This window comes from Bombus fervidus, chromosome 6 (genome assembly GCF_041682495.2).
Source record: "Bombus fervidus isolate BK054 chromosome 6, iyBomFerv1, whole genome shotgun sequence".
Taxonomy (NCBI): domain Eukaryota; kingdom Metazoa; phylum Arthropoda; class Insecta; order Hymenoptera; family Apidae; genus Bombus; species Bombus fervidus.
In genome coordinates this window covers 13,626,007-13,639,338 of record NC_091522.1, presented here as the reverse complement: position 1 = coordinate 13,639,338, position 13,332 = coordinate 13,626,007, and the positions used below count along the sequence as shown (strand labels likewise).

Here is a 13,332-nt window from a genome sequence, read left to right as displayed (position 1 = left end):
TTTATTTTACCCCACGTTCGTGACTCTGGGCCTATAAAATTTGCGCGCGCGACTTGTATAACTGGAACAGCCCGTGACAGCGAAACGCTTTTCCGAAGCAAAGGAGGACTCATCTACGTCCGCGAGTTTCTGCCGTTTTGGACGCGGTTTGTAGCCCGTTTCTGCGTGATGAAAACGTCGGGAAGAAGAGGTCACAGACGAGAGAAGAGGAGTTCGAAAGCATGCGATATAGAACGACTGAAAATTATGCCGTTGATTCCGTTGTAATTGACAGTGGATGCACTCATACGCGTTTTACACGGCAGAAACTTGTCGATATGCGAAATGCGCGACTGCCAGGGCGATCAACGGGGAAAATGCGCGAACGATTAATCGAAACGACGATACTTGGACAAGGTCGAAGCTTGTACGAACCGGCGATCTTTACAAACGCCCCGAGGAATCGCGGTGGCGTACAAAGGGTTTGTCGCATCGACTAATCGGTTCCGCCCTCCCCCGGACGACGAGAGTCGTCAGTCCGTGTGTCAGGCGTTCGCACGCGCCGTTAAAACGATCCAGAGTCACGGTTTTCACGACCATCATCACGTTTTTACGATAGCCGACTAAATAGAAACTCGACTCGTTCCCTTTCACTCTGGTTTCGCTCTCGCTCTTTCTCTCTCTCTTGCTCTTGACGAATCGCACGATCTCGCGAATATTTGTTGAAAGAGTGGCCGCACGCTCGCCCCCGAAATGTCGCGCGCCACATCCTTGGCCGAATTTCTCTATCAGTTACAGTAAAAAATAGCGTAAACGGCACTGTATTAGGAAGAAGCAAAATACGTGTTACGTTCTCGTTACTTTATCGTTGATAAATACTATAGTGTTCATCTTGTTCGCCCTTTAGAAATCCTCTAGTATCGCGATCGCGTTCGTTACTTTAGTTAACAGTATGATTATTACTTGGTAGTTATCGGTAATTATTAATTAGCGTTACATGTGGTAATTAGTGCTCGCTGGTGTACCAGTACGCGTAAAACGAGAGCCCGTGCCGCGTTACAATTTCTTTTTTTTTGTCACGGGGGTTGGGGGAGAGGGGGATTCCGGGCATTCTTGGTGCCGGGCTCTCGTTCTCATACTCTCTCACCCTTTTCTCACGCTCTCCTTGCGCCCTTCTCACGCACACGCTCCATCTCTCTTTCGTTCGCTCTCTTTCTTTGGAAAAATCAAAAGGGAACCGAAGAATAGAAACGAAACGAAGGATTCGTGTATATGCAAGTCTATGTATACGTGTATTATGAACGTACTCGTTCCTCCTGGTTCTCTCGACACACTTTCGCTCGCACTCTTTTAGTCGCTCTCACTCGCTAACTTTAACTCTCCGACGCCTGTCTCTATCTCTCGCACTCTTTTGTTTCTTAATTACAAAGCACGAGAAAGGGCGACTGGTCGCTTCGCGGGCACTCACGTCGATCGATTTTCCTAGGCGAGCGAACAATTTCGTCGACGTTCGCCGACGTCCAACAGATACTCGGGGAGGAGAGGTCAACGTCGAGCGCGAACGTCGACGAAGTTTCGCGTGGTAACGTCCATCGATGGATGATCGAGAAGCGGCTGAGCGACCCTTCCACGAGTGGCTCAACGCTAGTAGTTAAATTTCATAACGTTAGGTACTAATGTATTTCTTCATTTCATTCTCCGGCTCCTCTGCCATCCTTCAATCTCCCTTCGAGCCACTTACAATTCGTACAACTTCGTCTATCATGTAAAACTATGACGTCTAAAATGTTCGAATTAACGCTAGATCCTCGATATAGTAATCAGATCGGATAAATTAATAGTCGTTAATAACCGTGTATGTATCCAACTAGGCTAGACTTCGACGGAAAAATATATTTATAAAAAGTTATAATATTAATATACGTTTCAAGCGTTCTATATATATATTTTTTATTTATATTTATATTTATTTATATATATATACATATATATTTATATATATATATATAAATACCGTTTCGCTAATCCTCTACTTATGTCTAAGCTTTCATCGTCAAACTCTTGTTTCATACATGCTGCGATCATCTAATCGGAGCGCTTCTTCTTTAACGAGAAGACCCCGTATGTCTACCTAATTATTTTCTCAGTTTATAATCGTAATAACTGGCTAAACTTTTCACGATCAAGCACACGCGCATTCTCTCGTTATCTCCATCCACCGTCCTACCTTATCTTTCTTCTTTCTTTTCTCCTTATTCCCATTCCGTTTTTCCGCTTTCCCATTAAATATAGACCATATGCGTATACAAAAGAAGAGTAAAAAGAAATAATATATAAAAAAAAAAGGAAACAGAGAAAGAAACGGGAATAGAAATTATGGAAATGCTGGAATTCGTTAAGCGATTGAAATACAATAATGCATGAAATTATCGCGTCCCGCCTGCCGCCACGCGTTGGCAACGCAAATTTTCACCAAACTTCTATTTTTTGCTATCGCTCGCGTATCCGCTTTTCACGTTTTCGAACGTAGAAAATTCGATTAACATGACTGAAGAAAGAAAAAGAAACGTCGTTCACGCAACAAGCGACATCGCGAATCAATCTTCCTTTTTGTTTGTTTGTTTTTTTTTTTTTTTTTTTTATCTTGGATGGAATCCGTTCCTTATTGGCTTAAACAACACGAACGCGCGAGTTCCTTTGAACACGTTTAACACGAATCTCTGTTAACGTCTCCCTCCCTATTTTTGTCCCTTTAACTCTTATTACAAGTATCAACGTTCGATTATAATATCGTTAAGATTATCATAAAATTCTGATTTCAATCTCTCTTTCTCTCCCCCTCCTTCAATTATCCCTGCCATTTTCCTCTTATTGTTTCATCACGCTGCTAACTCGGCATCCCCGTCACGAAAAATATCTCCGAACGTGCAACGATCGCGACGCTTTCTCTCCTCTCGCATCCTTTCATGCATTACTTGATTCCAACGTCGTGCGCGATTCGATCGTTTTCTCCCTTCGCCTTCTTCGAATCGTGATCTCGGTGTCCCCCGATTGCTGGATCGTCAACGCCGTCGTTGAAAAACTCGTCCAACCCTTCTTTCACCCCTCTTTCGATTGAGAAATCGAATCGAAATATCGTGATTCGAGCGACGCGCGAAACGCGACAGCGTTTTTATAAAACGACGCTACCGATTGGGTTTCGTAGTCTCGCAATGAACACATAACGTGCGGCAACGAAGTCAACGGAGGAAGGAATCGTTGCGATTCGCTAACGGTTGGTAGAAAAATCAGTAAACGAACGTTAGCGCGCGCGCGTCGAAAGGAGAGACGAAAGAAGGGTAAAAGAAAAGAAAAAAAAAAGAAAAAAAAAAAGAACCGTCCGTTCGGTTCGAGGTTGTTCGAACGCGTTGCATTCAAACGTTAACTTCGGGAGCGTCCGATTTTGTGCGAGGGGTCAGCAATCCCTAAAACGTTGCTTCTTTTCATATTTTCTCTTTTTGTTATTTTGTGCGCCTCTAACGTTCGATCACCATCGCAAAGAGCAACGGTGTGCTTAGTTATAAGTAATAATCTTTGGTATCGTGCCTGAGTCTTCCATTCGCGAAAAAGGATCACACTAGGAGAGATTTAGTAGAACCTTAAACGGATAAAGCGCGAACTCGTTTAATATCGTATCAAACTTAGAAAACGTCCGCTCCTCTCCGACCGACCCAAGTGAAAACAAGCCGTTAAAAATACGCTACCTACACCGGAGGTACAATTAGATATTTTGCAACGACGAGAAGTGTCGGGTCGATAATACATGGCAGCTTTGAAACGCGCGGCTGTCCGCGCTCTGCGTCAACATGCGCGCGCGTCTGATTCTGTATTTATGTATACGCGTGTATTACGTGTCGTGTGTGTGTTGTGTAAATGTGCGCGCGCGCGTGTATGTAATGTAAGTGTGTGTAAATCGAGTGCCCTTTTTCTTGTCAGCTTGTCCTGTCGTTTCACGCGCAGGATGCTCAGCGCCCTGTATCCTCCTCCTTCTAGCAAGGTTCTCGGACGCATGCAAACGACAGTATTTTGCCAGGAACGTGGATAAACCGCACAGGCCTTCGCGTTGATTTTTCTTTTTTGTCTTTTTTTTTTTTTTGTTTTCAAGCATAGGGAAAGAAGTGGCGGGGCGCCCGCGTTGCCTGCTCGTGAAACAAGACCAACGTGTATCGTGTACGAAACGCGATGAAAATTTGTACTGTCGACAAAGGAAACCGTGTTGGTCGATGCCGATCTAACGGTACTCTAACAACGATAAACGGATGGAGGGGCCCGCCCGGCCAAGGAGTCTTATCAGTCTTACCGTTTTAGGGGGCGTGTGTCGGGCGAGCCTTCGTTTCTCAATCGAAAAAGACCAGCCGATCGATCGGATTGCTGACCGATACGGATCGGCGATAAGAAAACGCCGTAACAAACGCGCTAGTCCGTTGTCCTGTGTACTTGGTGTGATAGTGTGCGTGTCGAACAAGAACAAAGAAAACAACGAAAAAACGAACGAAGGCGGCGTGACACTCTCGCTCGATTGTTCACAGAATCGGTGTTATACTCGAGGATCGGGGACGAGACGGAAACGCAAAGGAAGAAAGAGGGACGAATATAACGAAGGTAAAAGCGTCGGACAAAACTCGTTGGAAAATTTTACAAATTTTTCACGAAAACGTTCGACAGATTGTTGGTGAAAGCGCAGCGGTGAATTCTTGTGAACAAAGGATCGTCGAGTTCATCGCCGCGTCCATCGCACCTACTCCATCGCTCTCGCTCTTTCGCTTTCTCTCCTCCTTTCTCTCAACTTCTAGAAAACACCTCGTCATATAATATATATCACATACGCGTTACTTCTAAACACACTGAAATAAGAAGCACTTTAAGATAGATGTCTACGTGTATCATCGGGCCCAGGTTCTAGATGGACTGATTCTCGTTTTTCCCTTTCCGCATCTGCAGCTCATAGAACTCTTAAACTTCTTCGTATATGTTATTTGTTTCTTCTCTTTTTATATACGTGTATTATTTACATACAAGTTCTATGCCACTTTCGTTCCCTCTCTCCATGGCTAGCTCTCTCCCTCTATACCTTCCCTCTTTAACTTCTTTCTCTCTGTTAACTTTTAGACACCTCTCACGCATACTTGTTCTTCTCTAGCTCTTTCTCTATTCCCCTTTGCTCTCTGTATTACGTATATGTGCAGGTGGTGAAACGCGCGTTTCCGAAACGTACGATAAAATTAGAAATCGGCCGTGGTAATCTCTCGGCGATAACTCCGTTTCGCCAAACTATCAGTCACTTAAAGAGAGTCTCTGCTGATTAACCGACGCATCGTAAAGACGACGTGGCGATCTCCGCGATTTTACGGGAAACGATCGAACGTTTTATGGCACGAGATGCCGTGACGACTAAAGTCCAACGTCATATATATTCCCTTTTCTTCGTTTCGTTCCCTCCCTCTGCTTCCTGTCCGCCATCGAATCGAGAGAATCCGATCGTTCGTCCCTCTATCGAACGGGACGGAGACGAAACGAGCGTGGCGCGTCTCGCGCGAACATCCCTTAGTTTCGAGGCACGCGGTAGTATTACGCGAACAATTATGGCACTGTCAAACACTCGCGTTAAATATTACAACATTAGAAAAATCGCAAGTCGAGTCCGACGATAGTCTCTTTTAATTGACTTCACGAGAAGTAACCTTTGCCATAATACTACGCGTGGATTTTCGGGAATCGATCGATAAAACGGCGGAGATCGCGACGTTCCATTGCGAACGACTCAACGCACCATCTAGCACGATCGAGCCTGATTACCGAGCTCGATCGACACGGCCGGCTTTACCTTCTTGCTGGAGCAGTCCTTTCCCTAGAGAAGAATCGTCGTCGAACGACGACATGATACTCGGTAATGCTGGTAGTAGACTCGACCGATGCCCGTATCGGCGATTCCGACGGACTGAAAGGCAACCGAGGATCAAGCGAAAACGCAAGGAACGCGCAACGAAAGGAAACGAAAACAGGGAAAGTGAGCGCTCACACGCTACTATACAGGATCGGAACGCGCAGCGGGACTGTAGAACGGTGTCCCTGCTGCTGGCGTCGCGTAACAAGAAGCAGAGTACGACGGCGGCGGCGAGGAGGCCGACGCCGACGACGACGACGACTATGATCGATAGATGTAGCTGCAGGGCGGCGTCGGCGGTGGTGGCGAACCACCGCTCATGGCGATCGGTACGAGGGTTGGCGAGGGTGACGAGGAGGGAGGAGACGGGGAACTAGACGAGACGCTCGAGGGTGGCGAAGGCGATTCAAGCGCCCTCGGGCCCGCGAGTTCGCGATTCGACTGTCCCCCGGACGTCACAGCGCGACTACTCCTGGCCGCTGTGGTCGCGTTGTGCCGATTGCGCGCTGGCCGTCCTAAGCTCCGGTGACGGCCACCTCCCTCCTCGCTCGTTTCTCAGAGATAAACCTTCTTCACGCTGCGGGTGGTCGCGAACCCATCGTTGCGTCGATACGCGTCACCCTGGTGGGATCGTAGGGTCCCGAAGTTGTCCCTCGGCCCGCGGAAACCATACCCGTCTGGGAACTGGAACAGCGTTTCCGTCGGGGTCGGTGGCGGCTTTCGCATCGTCCCTTTCGGCGAATGAAGCTTCGGAGGTTGCGGAACCAGCACCGGTTCCGCGTACGTCACTTCCTCCTGGGGCAGTAGTTTCGGCTCCGGTGCTAGCCTGCTGCGATATTAAAAAAGAGAAATGCACGTCCGATCATCGGTATTCTCCGTTTACTGGTCGTCGCCGTTGAATATATTCGTCGCTTACCTGTTTACGTTTTGACGTTGCTCGAAGTACTCGTACTCCGTGTCCGGATACGGCAGATTATCGTCCTCGTCTTTTCTACATTTCCTGCCGCACAGGTAGCCTGCGATGAAGCCGACCAACAGAGCTGCCAACGCGCCGGCTACCACGGCCATCACCAGGGTCTCTACGGAATACTGCGGCGGTGGGGAATCCGCCGCCGATACCTCCGGACCTGCGGCGATACGATCGTGACAAAATCGAACGGATTCGTACGCTGAACTCGTCTCATCTCCTGGAAACAGCTCCTACCCGAATTATCCTGTTCCTCGTCCTGCATGATATTGATGATCTCCCCGCCTTGACCCTCCTTATTCGGTATCATCGAGTCCTGCGGGAATTTGTTCTGGTTGGCGGAGATGGCGCCGACGCTGCTCGCGTCCTTGTTCGAAGTTTTGCTCGGTGGACACGAGGCGTGCAGTCCGGTCGCCACGCTCTGCAGAAATCTGCTCGCATCGGTGGCCGCGGGCCCGACCAGCGCTCGGCATTTGCCCTCGACCTTGTCCCAGGCGCAATACGGATCCTGCAGGGCCACGCACTCGCCGCACGACAAGATCCTATCGCTGTAGCACCGGTGTAGCCTGAGCGCCTGAACTTGGCTATCGGCGATCACGACCAGCCTGCCGTCCTCGAGGCCGTCGCCGGCCTGCGAGGCTCTCACCACTTTGATGCCGCGCACCGGCACCGTTGACGGGAACGCCTGGATCTCCTCGATCACCACAGGGCTGACCTTCAGATGCGTGTCCGCCGACTCGGCGTTCACCGCCTTGATCACCTTTCCATTGTCCGTACCGATGAACAACACGTCGTACGTCTTACCGCCGGGAGTCTTCACCTGAGGATCCACGGCGATCTGCGTGAATCTGTAACTGCGCGAATAGAAGAGAAATCCGTTAGCGCGACCATACTCTTTCGTCGATTCGTATCGACGACCGAGGATTTCCTCGACTTACTGGAAACTGGTGCGTATGACGATAGGCTGACCGAAGAAGCTCGGCACCAGCTCGTCCATGAGGGAGTGCGTGTTGATAAAATTGAGGGTCAGATCGGGCAGAGATCGGGAGTCGTTGACGCACTGGCCGGGCCTCGGGTCCGGAACCTTGGTACTCTGAACCGGCAGCCAGTTCGAGTTGATGGCGCTCTGTTCCTTGAAGTTACCCTTGAACGTGTCGGTGACGTCTTGCAAGGAAAAGGCGCAGACGGCCGAGCCGCTGATGCTGTTCACTGGGGTAGTGAACGTGCCGTAAATCAGCTGCGCCGACTTATTGCCGTACTGACCCGATATCAGTTCCGTCGTTGATTCTGCAAATAACGCGCGCTGTAATTCCACGGTTCTTTGTTCGCGCGACCTCGGCCGCATCCGCGCAGGTTTACGAGCGTGCCAGCGAATCCCATTGAAAATTTATTTCTCGACCCTTCCGGCGTCTAAGTGCCGCCGTTTAAAATCAATGACGTCGCGGTTGACGTCCGATCGAACGAGGTATCTCGAGTGCCTCGATTCCGATCTCGAGGTCGAAGCCGCGTACAATGTTCGTCCGTGAGCACGATGGACCAAGATCGATCGCGTTAACCGTACCAGAAGCTTGTACTTACGTATCTCGTTGAAGTAGAAAGGAAAGTCTCCGGTGACGGAACAATTGAGGCGTGACTTTAGGAACGAGGTCCACCTATTGCGATATCGATGCGGACCACCTCGATCGTATTTACAGACTCTCGCCACGCGAGAATAGACGGTCTGCAAAGGAGAAGAGAATAGACGTGTAAATGGTCGTCGCGTTTCTTGTCGCAGCGGTCAAACTGCTCGATAAAATCGAGAACCGATAACGTTCGACCGGTCGGATGCATCGATGCAGCCACGTCCTCGCCAAGTTGTAGGCGATCGCGTCGCGAGAGAAGCTGCACGCTGCTGCTTTTGCCGATAAATTCGAGCGCGGAGGACGTGCCACGCGGTCACAAATTTCCCCGCACCGTTCGAGAAAAAATTCTGGTGTAGATGATCGTCGTGAAAATTTTCATCGATTACAGCTCGCAGAGGAATTTCATTCGAGAGACTCGGACGCCAGTGGAACGTCGCTGAACCAGCGAAATCGATCGACCGCGATCAAAGCAACGGCACGTCCACTTACCTTGCCGCAATTGATATATTCCACGGCGGTCTCCCGGAAGAAGAAGTAGACGAAGTCTCCCTGGGCCATGGAGCTGACGAAGTTTGGCGCTGCAATTAGAACGCGCGCGTATTACAACGTTGTTACCATGGTTATGTACGCCGGCGGCAAACGGCGCTCGTAAAGTTCTCTTATGAATAAACGAACGCGATAACCGGCCGAATCGGTACAATGGACCGAGCTACGATAAAATATATAGACAGCGCTCTCTCTATCTGCTGTGAAATAAAAAATGAACAGGGTAAGCGGAGCCGATGGGTGGCCTCGAAAAATCGACTGAAAGCCGCTCGTCGAGCAGCCCCGATCGGAAGAATAATCCGGCGTTGTTTTAGGGCGGCGACATCAGATCCTCGTTAAAAAATCATTATCCACTTCGGCATCGTCTGGGAGAACGAGGGGCCAGATTTCCAACGATCGTGAACGGGCAAATCGTAAAAATCAATTTTACTTTCCCAAAGCCTGACGGAAGAGAAGGAGGAGGAGGAGGAGATGGAAGAAAACGGGGACGCGACGTCTACCAGACCGCGGCGAGAGCAGGGCAATAAGCCAACCGCGAAGACGCTAGAACCGTTTTATTTCGTCGATTATTCGAACGGCGGTGTCGCGCTGGAACGACGCCCTGCTTTTCTCTCTCTCTCTCTTCCTATCTCGCCTTCCGCTCTCAATTTTTCTCCTTCCCCTTCTCTATCGCCGCAAACACACGTACGCGCGCACTCACTTGCTCTTGGGACCAGTCGCACCGACTCGCGTACACGAGCGTCCGATAAAGTGGGAAAACTTTATCGATTTATTAACTTGACAGGGTTTTCATAAGCTTCTTAGGATTCATAAAGTAATATTAATCTCGCGCGCCACGTAGGTATATCCGACCGACCCGCCACGCTCCAGCCCATAAATTTTCCGTCGTTCCCTCTGTCCCGCTTTACACCGCCGCCGATTCATCTACCACACCACTTCGTCGTCCAGCTGTCTTTCTTTCTCGATGCATTTTACCGCGTCACCATCGAGACAAAGCGGAAGCTGCAGCGGGAAAGCAGAGGAGGAGATCAGGAGTCGTCGGTCTATTCACTCTTTGCCTCTTCTTCCTTTCCCGCTGCGATGCATTTTACGATTAGAAAACTGTCCGACGTTAGATACCCGTGAAACGACGCCGGCTCGATGAAAATCACGGATGGTATTCGACAACGCGCTATGGAGGCTCTCGATGATCGTTTGGCTGAAAGTAGTAACGATGTAGCAATTATTTCACGGCAAAAACAGAAATTCATCGTCGCAATGGAGCGCGCTTTCTATTTTTTTTTCGCATTTTTTTTTTTTGCATTTTTTCCGCGAAAACTTTTCGGTTTTGCGTTGGCAACGAGCAACGAGAATTTCGAGCGACGAGCGAGAGGAAAAGGTCAGCGCGAGCGAACGAGGCAAACGGAGAGAGGTCGGTAGAGAGTTGAATTTTCAACGAACGAAGGGAAAATCAATATTATCCAGCGGCCGGAGAAACTTGATTAGCGTTCGTACACCGTTCAATTAAAATACTCGAGCGGACGAGCGAAACCGTGGAATAAGGTGACGCACACGCAGTTTACCGTTCGCTTTCTTCCTCCCGCAGTTACTTTTCCTTCCCGACTTTTCTCGCAATCGAAACGTCGCGTCGTTCTCGTAAAAAATTCCCGTCCCGCGTTTCCTCTCTACCTCGCCAATGAGCTCGCGCGTCATCCCTCGGTATCCGAACTATAATTCTTTCCCGCTCGGTGACCGTTCCGAATAAAAATTCGACCTTTCGGCAAACTCGCAGGGGAACCGTAATTCTCGTTCGCCCTTCGTTTTTCCTCGCCGAGCATCGTAGATGTTTGGTTGATGCGAGGGAGCGTGGGTGCGAGACGCTGGAAAAAGACGCTAGTTGGACGGCAAAATGTACGAGACACGCCCGATAAAGCAGTTAATAATAGCAATCCACGAAAAAACAGCTGGAGGAAGAGTCGTTGAACCGGCGGACAGGGGCCAGCAGACAGGTCTTTTATCCGGATTAAAATTTCCCATCGACGACGTGGTACCATGAGACGTGTTTCGTCCGGGGCGAACAGGGACTTCTGTCATTATACAGATATGAAAGGGCAGCGGAATAATATCGTCGCTGCGCGAGTTACGGAATCCAACGTACACGCACAGTTAATCTTGGAATTACATCGTGTGGATTAAAGCCGGTAGCCGGTAGTTGGCGCACAGCGCCGTTTTCCATAATTTTTCGTCCCGTAATTCGCAGAACCGCGATTTTCAAAGTCCAACCGAAAACTTCTCTAGTAAATATCGAATCCGTAGCTTGCAGCTTGCGGCTCTTTCGGATCCGCAGTCGAATATGTCGAGCACTAGCTTAGCTGACTCTCTACACAGAGCTGTACGGTACAAACCACTGTTTGCATAAATAGCTCGTGTAACCGGCATTTCGAATGCCAATGAATTTTCTCCGGATGGTCGTTTCGTTATTATCCAGGAAGCGTGGCCGAAACGCTTAACCCGTTCGAGCGAGTAACTTTCTTCCGGAATCTCTCGCTCGTTTGGAAAAACTTTTTCTGCGGAGAGAGTAAAGGGTTCTCCCCATCGTTAGCCGCGAGGAACGTTTTAGTATACCGAGCGATAAATTTTTTCTTGCCCGCTACTGCCCTACCGACCTTTTTCCACCATCGAGAACACTCCACCTGCTTACCACGTATATCCAGCCTGGCCGCGTTTCTCATACTTTAATCCTTAATCGCGCGTTAACGTCGACCGGCCTGCCTCCAATTCGTCATCCACGCCCTTGCCCATTCCGTATCAACCAGATCCTAAGAAACATCGTCTAACGGCTTTTTAATTTCATCGATGACGCGGCCGATTACCTTTCTCCTGCTTGCTTGCACGCGTCACTCGTCTTATCTGGCCAATCTACTTTTTCTCGTTCGACGGCCGCCTGTTCGCGGTACACAGTCGCTTTAAACCGACGTACGACATACTTACGTAAGCGGAAGCGACGACCGGGTCGACCGATCGATCGCTAAGAAGAAAAACGAAAGGAACGTCCTGGATTTACTCACCGTTTAGGCTCTTGGAGTCGTACTGCTCGGTCTGCAGCGGCTCCCTATAGATGATGGGATCCATGCCCGCGAAATCGGCCACCGTACCGGTGTAAAGTTCTCCGTCTACGTAGACGAAGGTGCTGTTGTGACGAGGGTCGTACGGGCACATCGCCTGGCCTCCCTTTTCCTTCAGGATCGTATAGTTGCCGGGATGTACCCCGTAGTCGCGGCACATCGGCTTGAAAGCGTTGGTCGCGCACACCAGCAACGTGTTCGAGTCCGTCTTGACGAGGATGCGAATGTAGTTTTGGCAATTCTCCTCGGGCGTGCCCTTCACCAGGCACATCTTCACGTCACTGTCGGTCGAGTACCAAGTCAACCTTTGTTGCTCGGTCAAATCAGTCAGGCTCAGATTGTGCACGAGATTTCTGAAATAGAAGGGATGTTGCCGCGAATGAATACGCTTTCAAGCTGGATTTGCTTCTATTCGCGGCGGCTCCTTCGGCAAATAGAACTCGGGCTCGCGATCGAACTCCGGGGTTCGGTAATCGCGCAACCAATTCTCGTTGCCGCATCGAGCTTTCCGCTTTAAGCGTTCGTCGAACGTCGTCGTATGAATGGAATTTTAAAAGACAGCCACCGATAATACAGACGCGAAACCCAGTTCGCCGAAGTAAAGGATTTTACAGGGAATTTATGGGAAAAGAGAAGCTCGCGAATCTCGACTCACGGTCCCTTTTCGACGAAACGAACCGCTCCTTCGAATATTCCCGAACGTATCTCCTCCTCCGAGAATTTCCCTGTTTCCCGCGCGCGATCCGTAACTTTTTTCGATACGCGATATTTCCGATCGCGCATTAATCACCGTGTGGCACCGAGAGGCTTTCGCGTCCCTTTACTTTGTTCGCTTATCGCGCGCAGATTCTCCGGCTTCTCGGGAAATGTAGTCGGTCCCACCGCGCACCGAGTCGACGACAAAAAAGTCGATCGAAAGGCCGAGAGCCACGGGAACCGCGACGAGATTCGAGCGCCGTCCCGATCCGTTTATTACACACGGACCAAGATTTATGGCGGTCGGCTCGAGATTAATATTCCGAGAGGTCTCGAGCTGCAAATTTTCCCCGTTGTCTCGCGACAGCTCGCATTTGCGCGCGATTTAACCTATCCCGGTAGTAGAACAGGGCCCATCGATATCGAGAGAAAAACCTAACTCGATGACACTCGCCGAATCGATCGAGCAATTAACGTAATTCTACTGACGACGGC

General features: G+C 49.7%; 1 protein-coding gene across 2 annotated transcripts in view; it reads right to left on the bottom strand.

Annotated features, from left to right (window-relative positions):
* Positions 1-1,041: 1,041 nt before the first annotated feature.
* Sema1a (semaphorin 1a) overlaps positions 1,042-13,332 on the bottom strand; it is a 141,496-nt gene continuing 129,205 nt past the window's right edge. Inside the window, exons 4-10 of one of the 2 annotated variants that reach the window (XM_072006191.1) lie at positions 12,085-12,494; positions 8,981-9,069; positions 8,448-8,589; positions 7,808-8,156; positions 7,107-7,723; positions 6,819-7,029; positions 1,042-6,728 (exon numbers count right to left, since the gene is read on the bottom strand). In XM_072006191.1, coding sequence (XP_071862292.1) covers positions 6,458-6,728; positions 6,819-7,029; positions 7,107-7,723; positions 7,808-8,156; positions 8,448-8,589; positions 8,981-9,069; positions 12,085-12,494 — 2,089 coding nt within the window. In that variant the 3' untranslated portion in view covers positions 1,042-6,457. Of the gene's footprint in view, positions 6,732-6,818; positions 7,030-7,106; positions 7,724-7,807; positions 8,157-8,447; positions 8,590-8,980; positions 9,070-12,084; positions 12,495-13,332 lie in introns of both variants that reach the window. The other variant, XM_072006190.1, reaches the window with a different exon arrangement.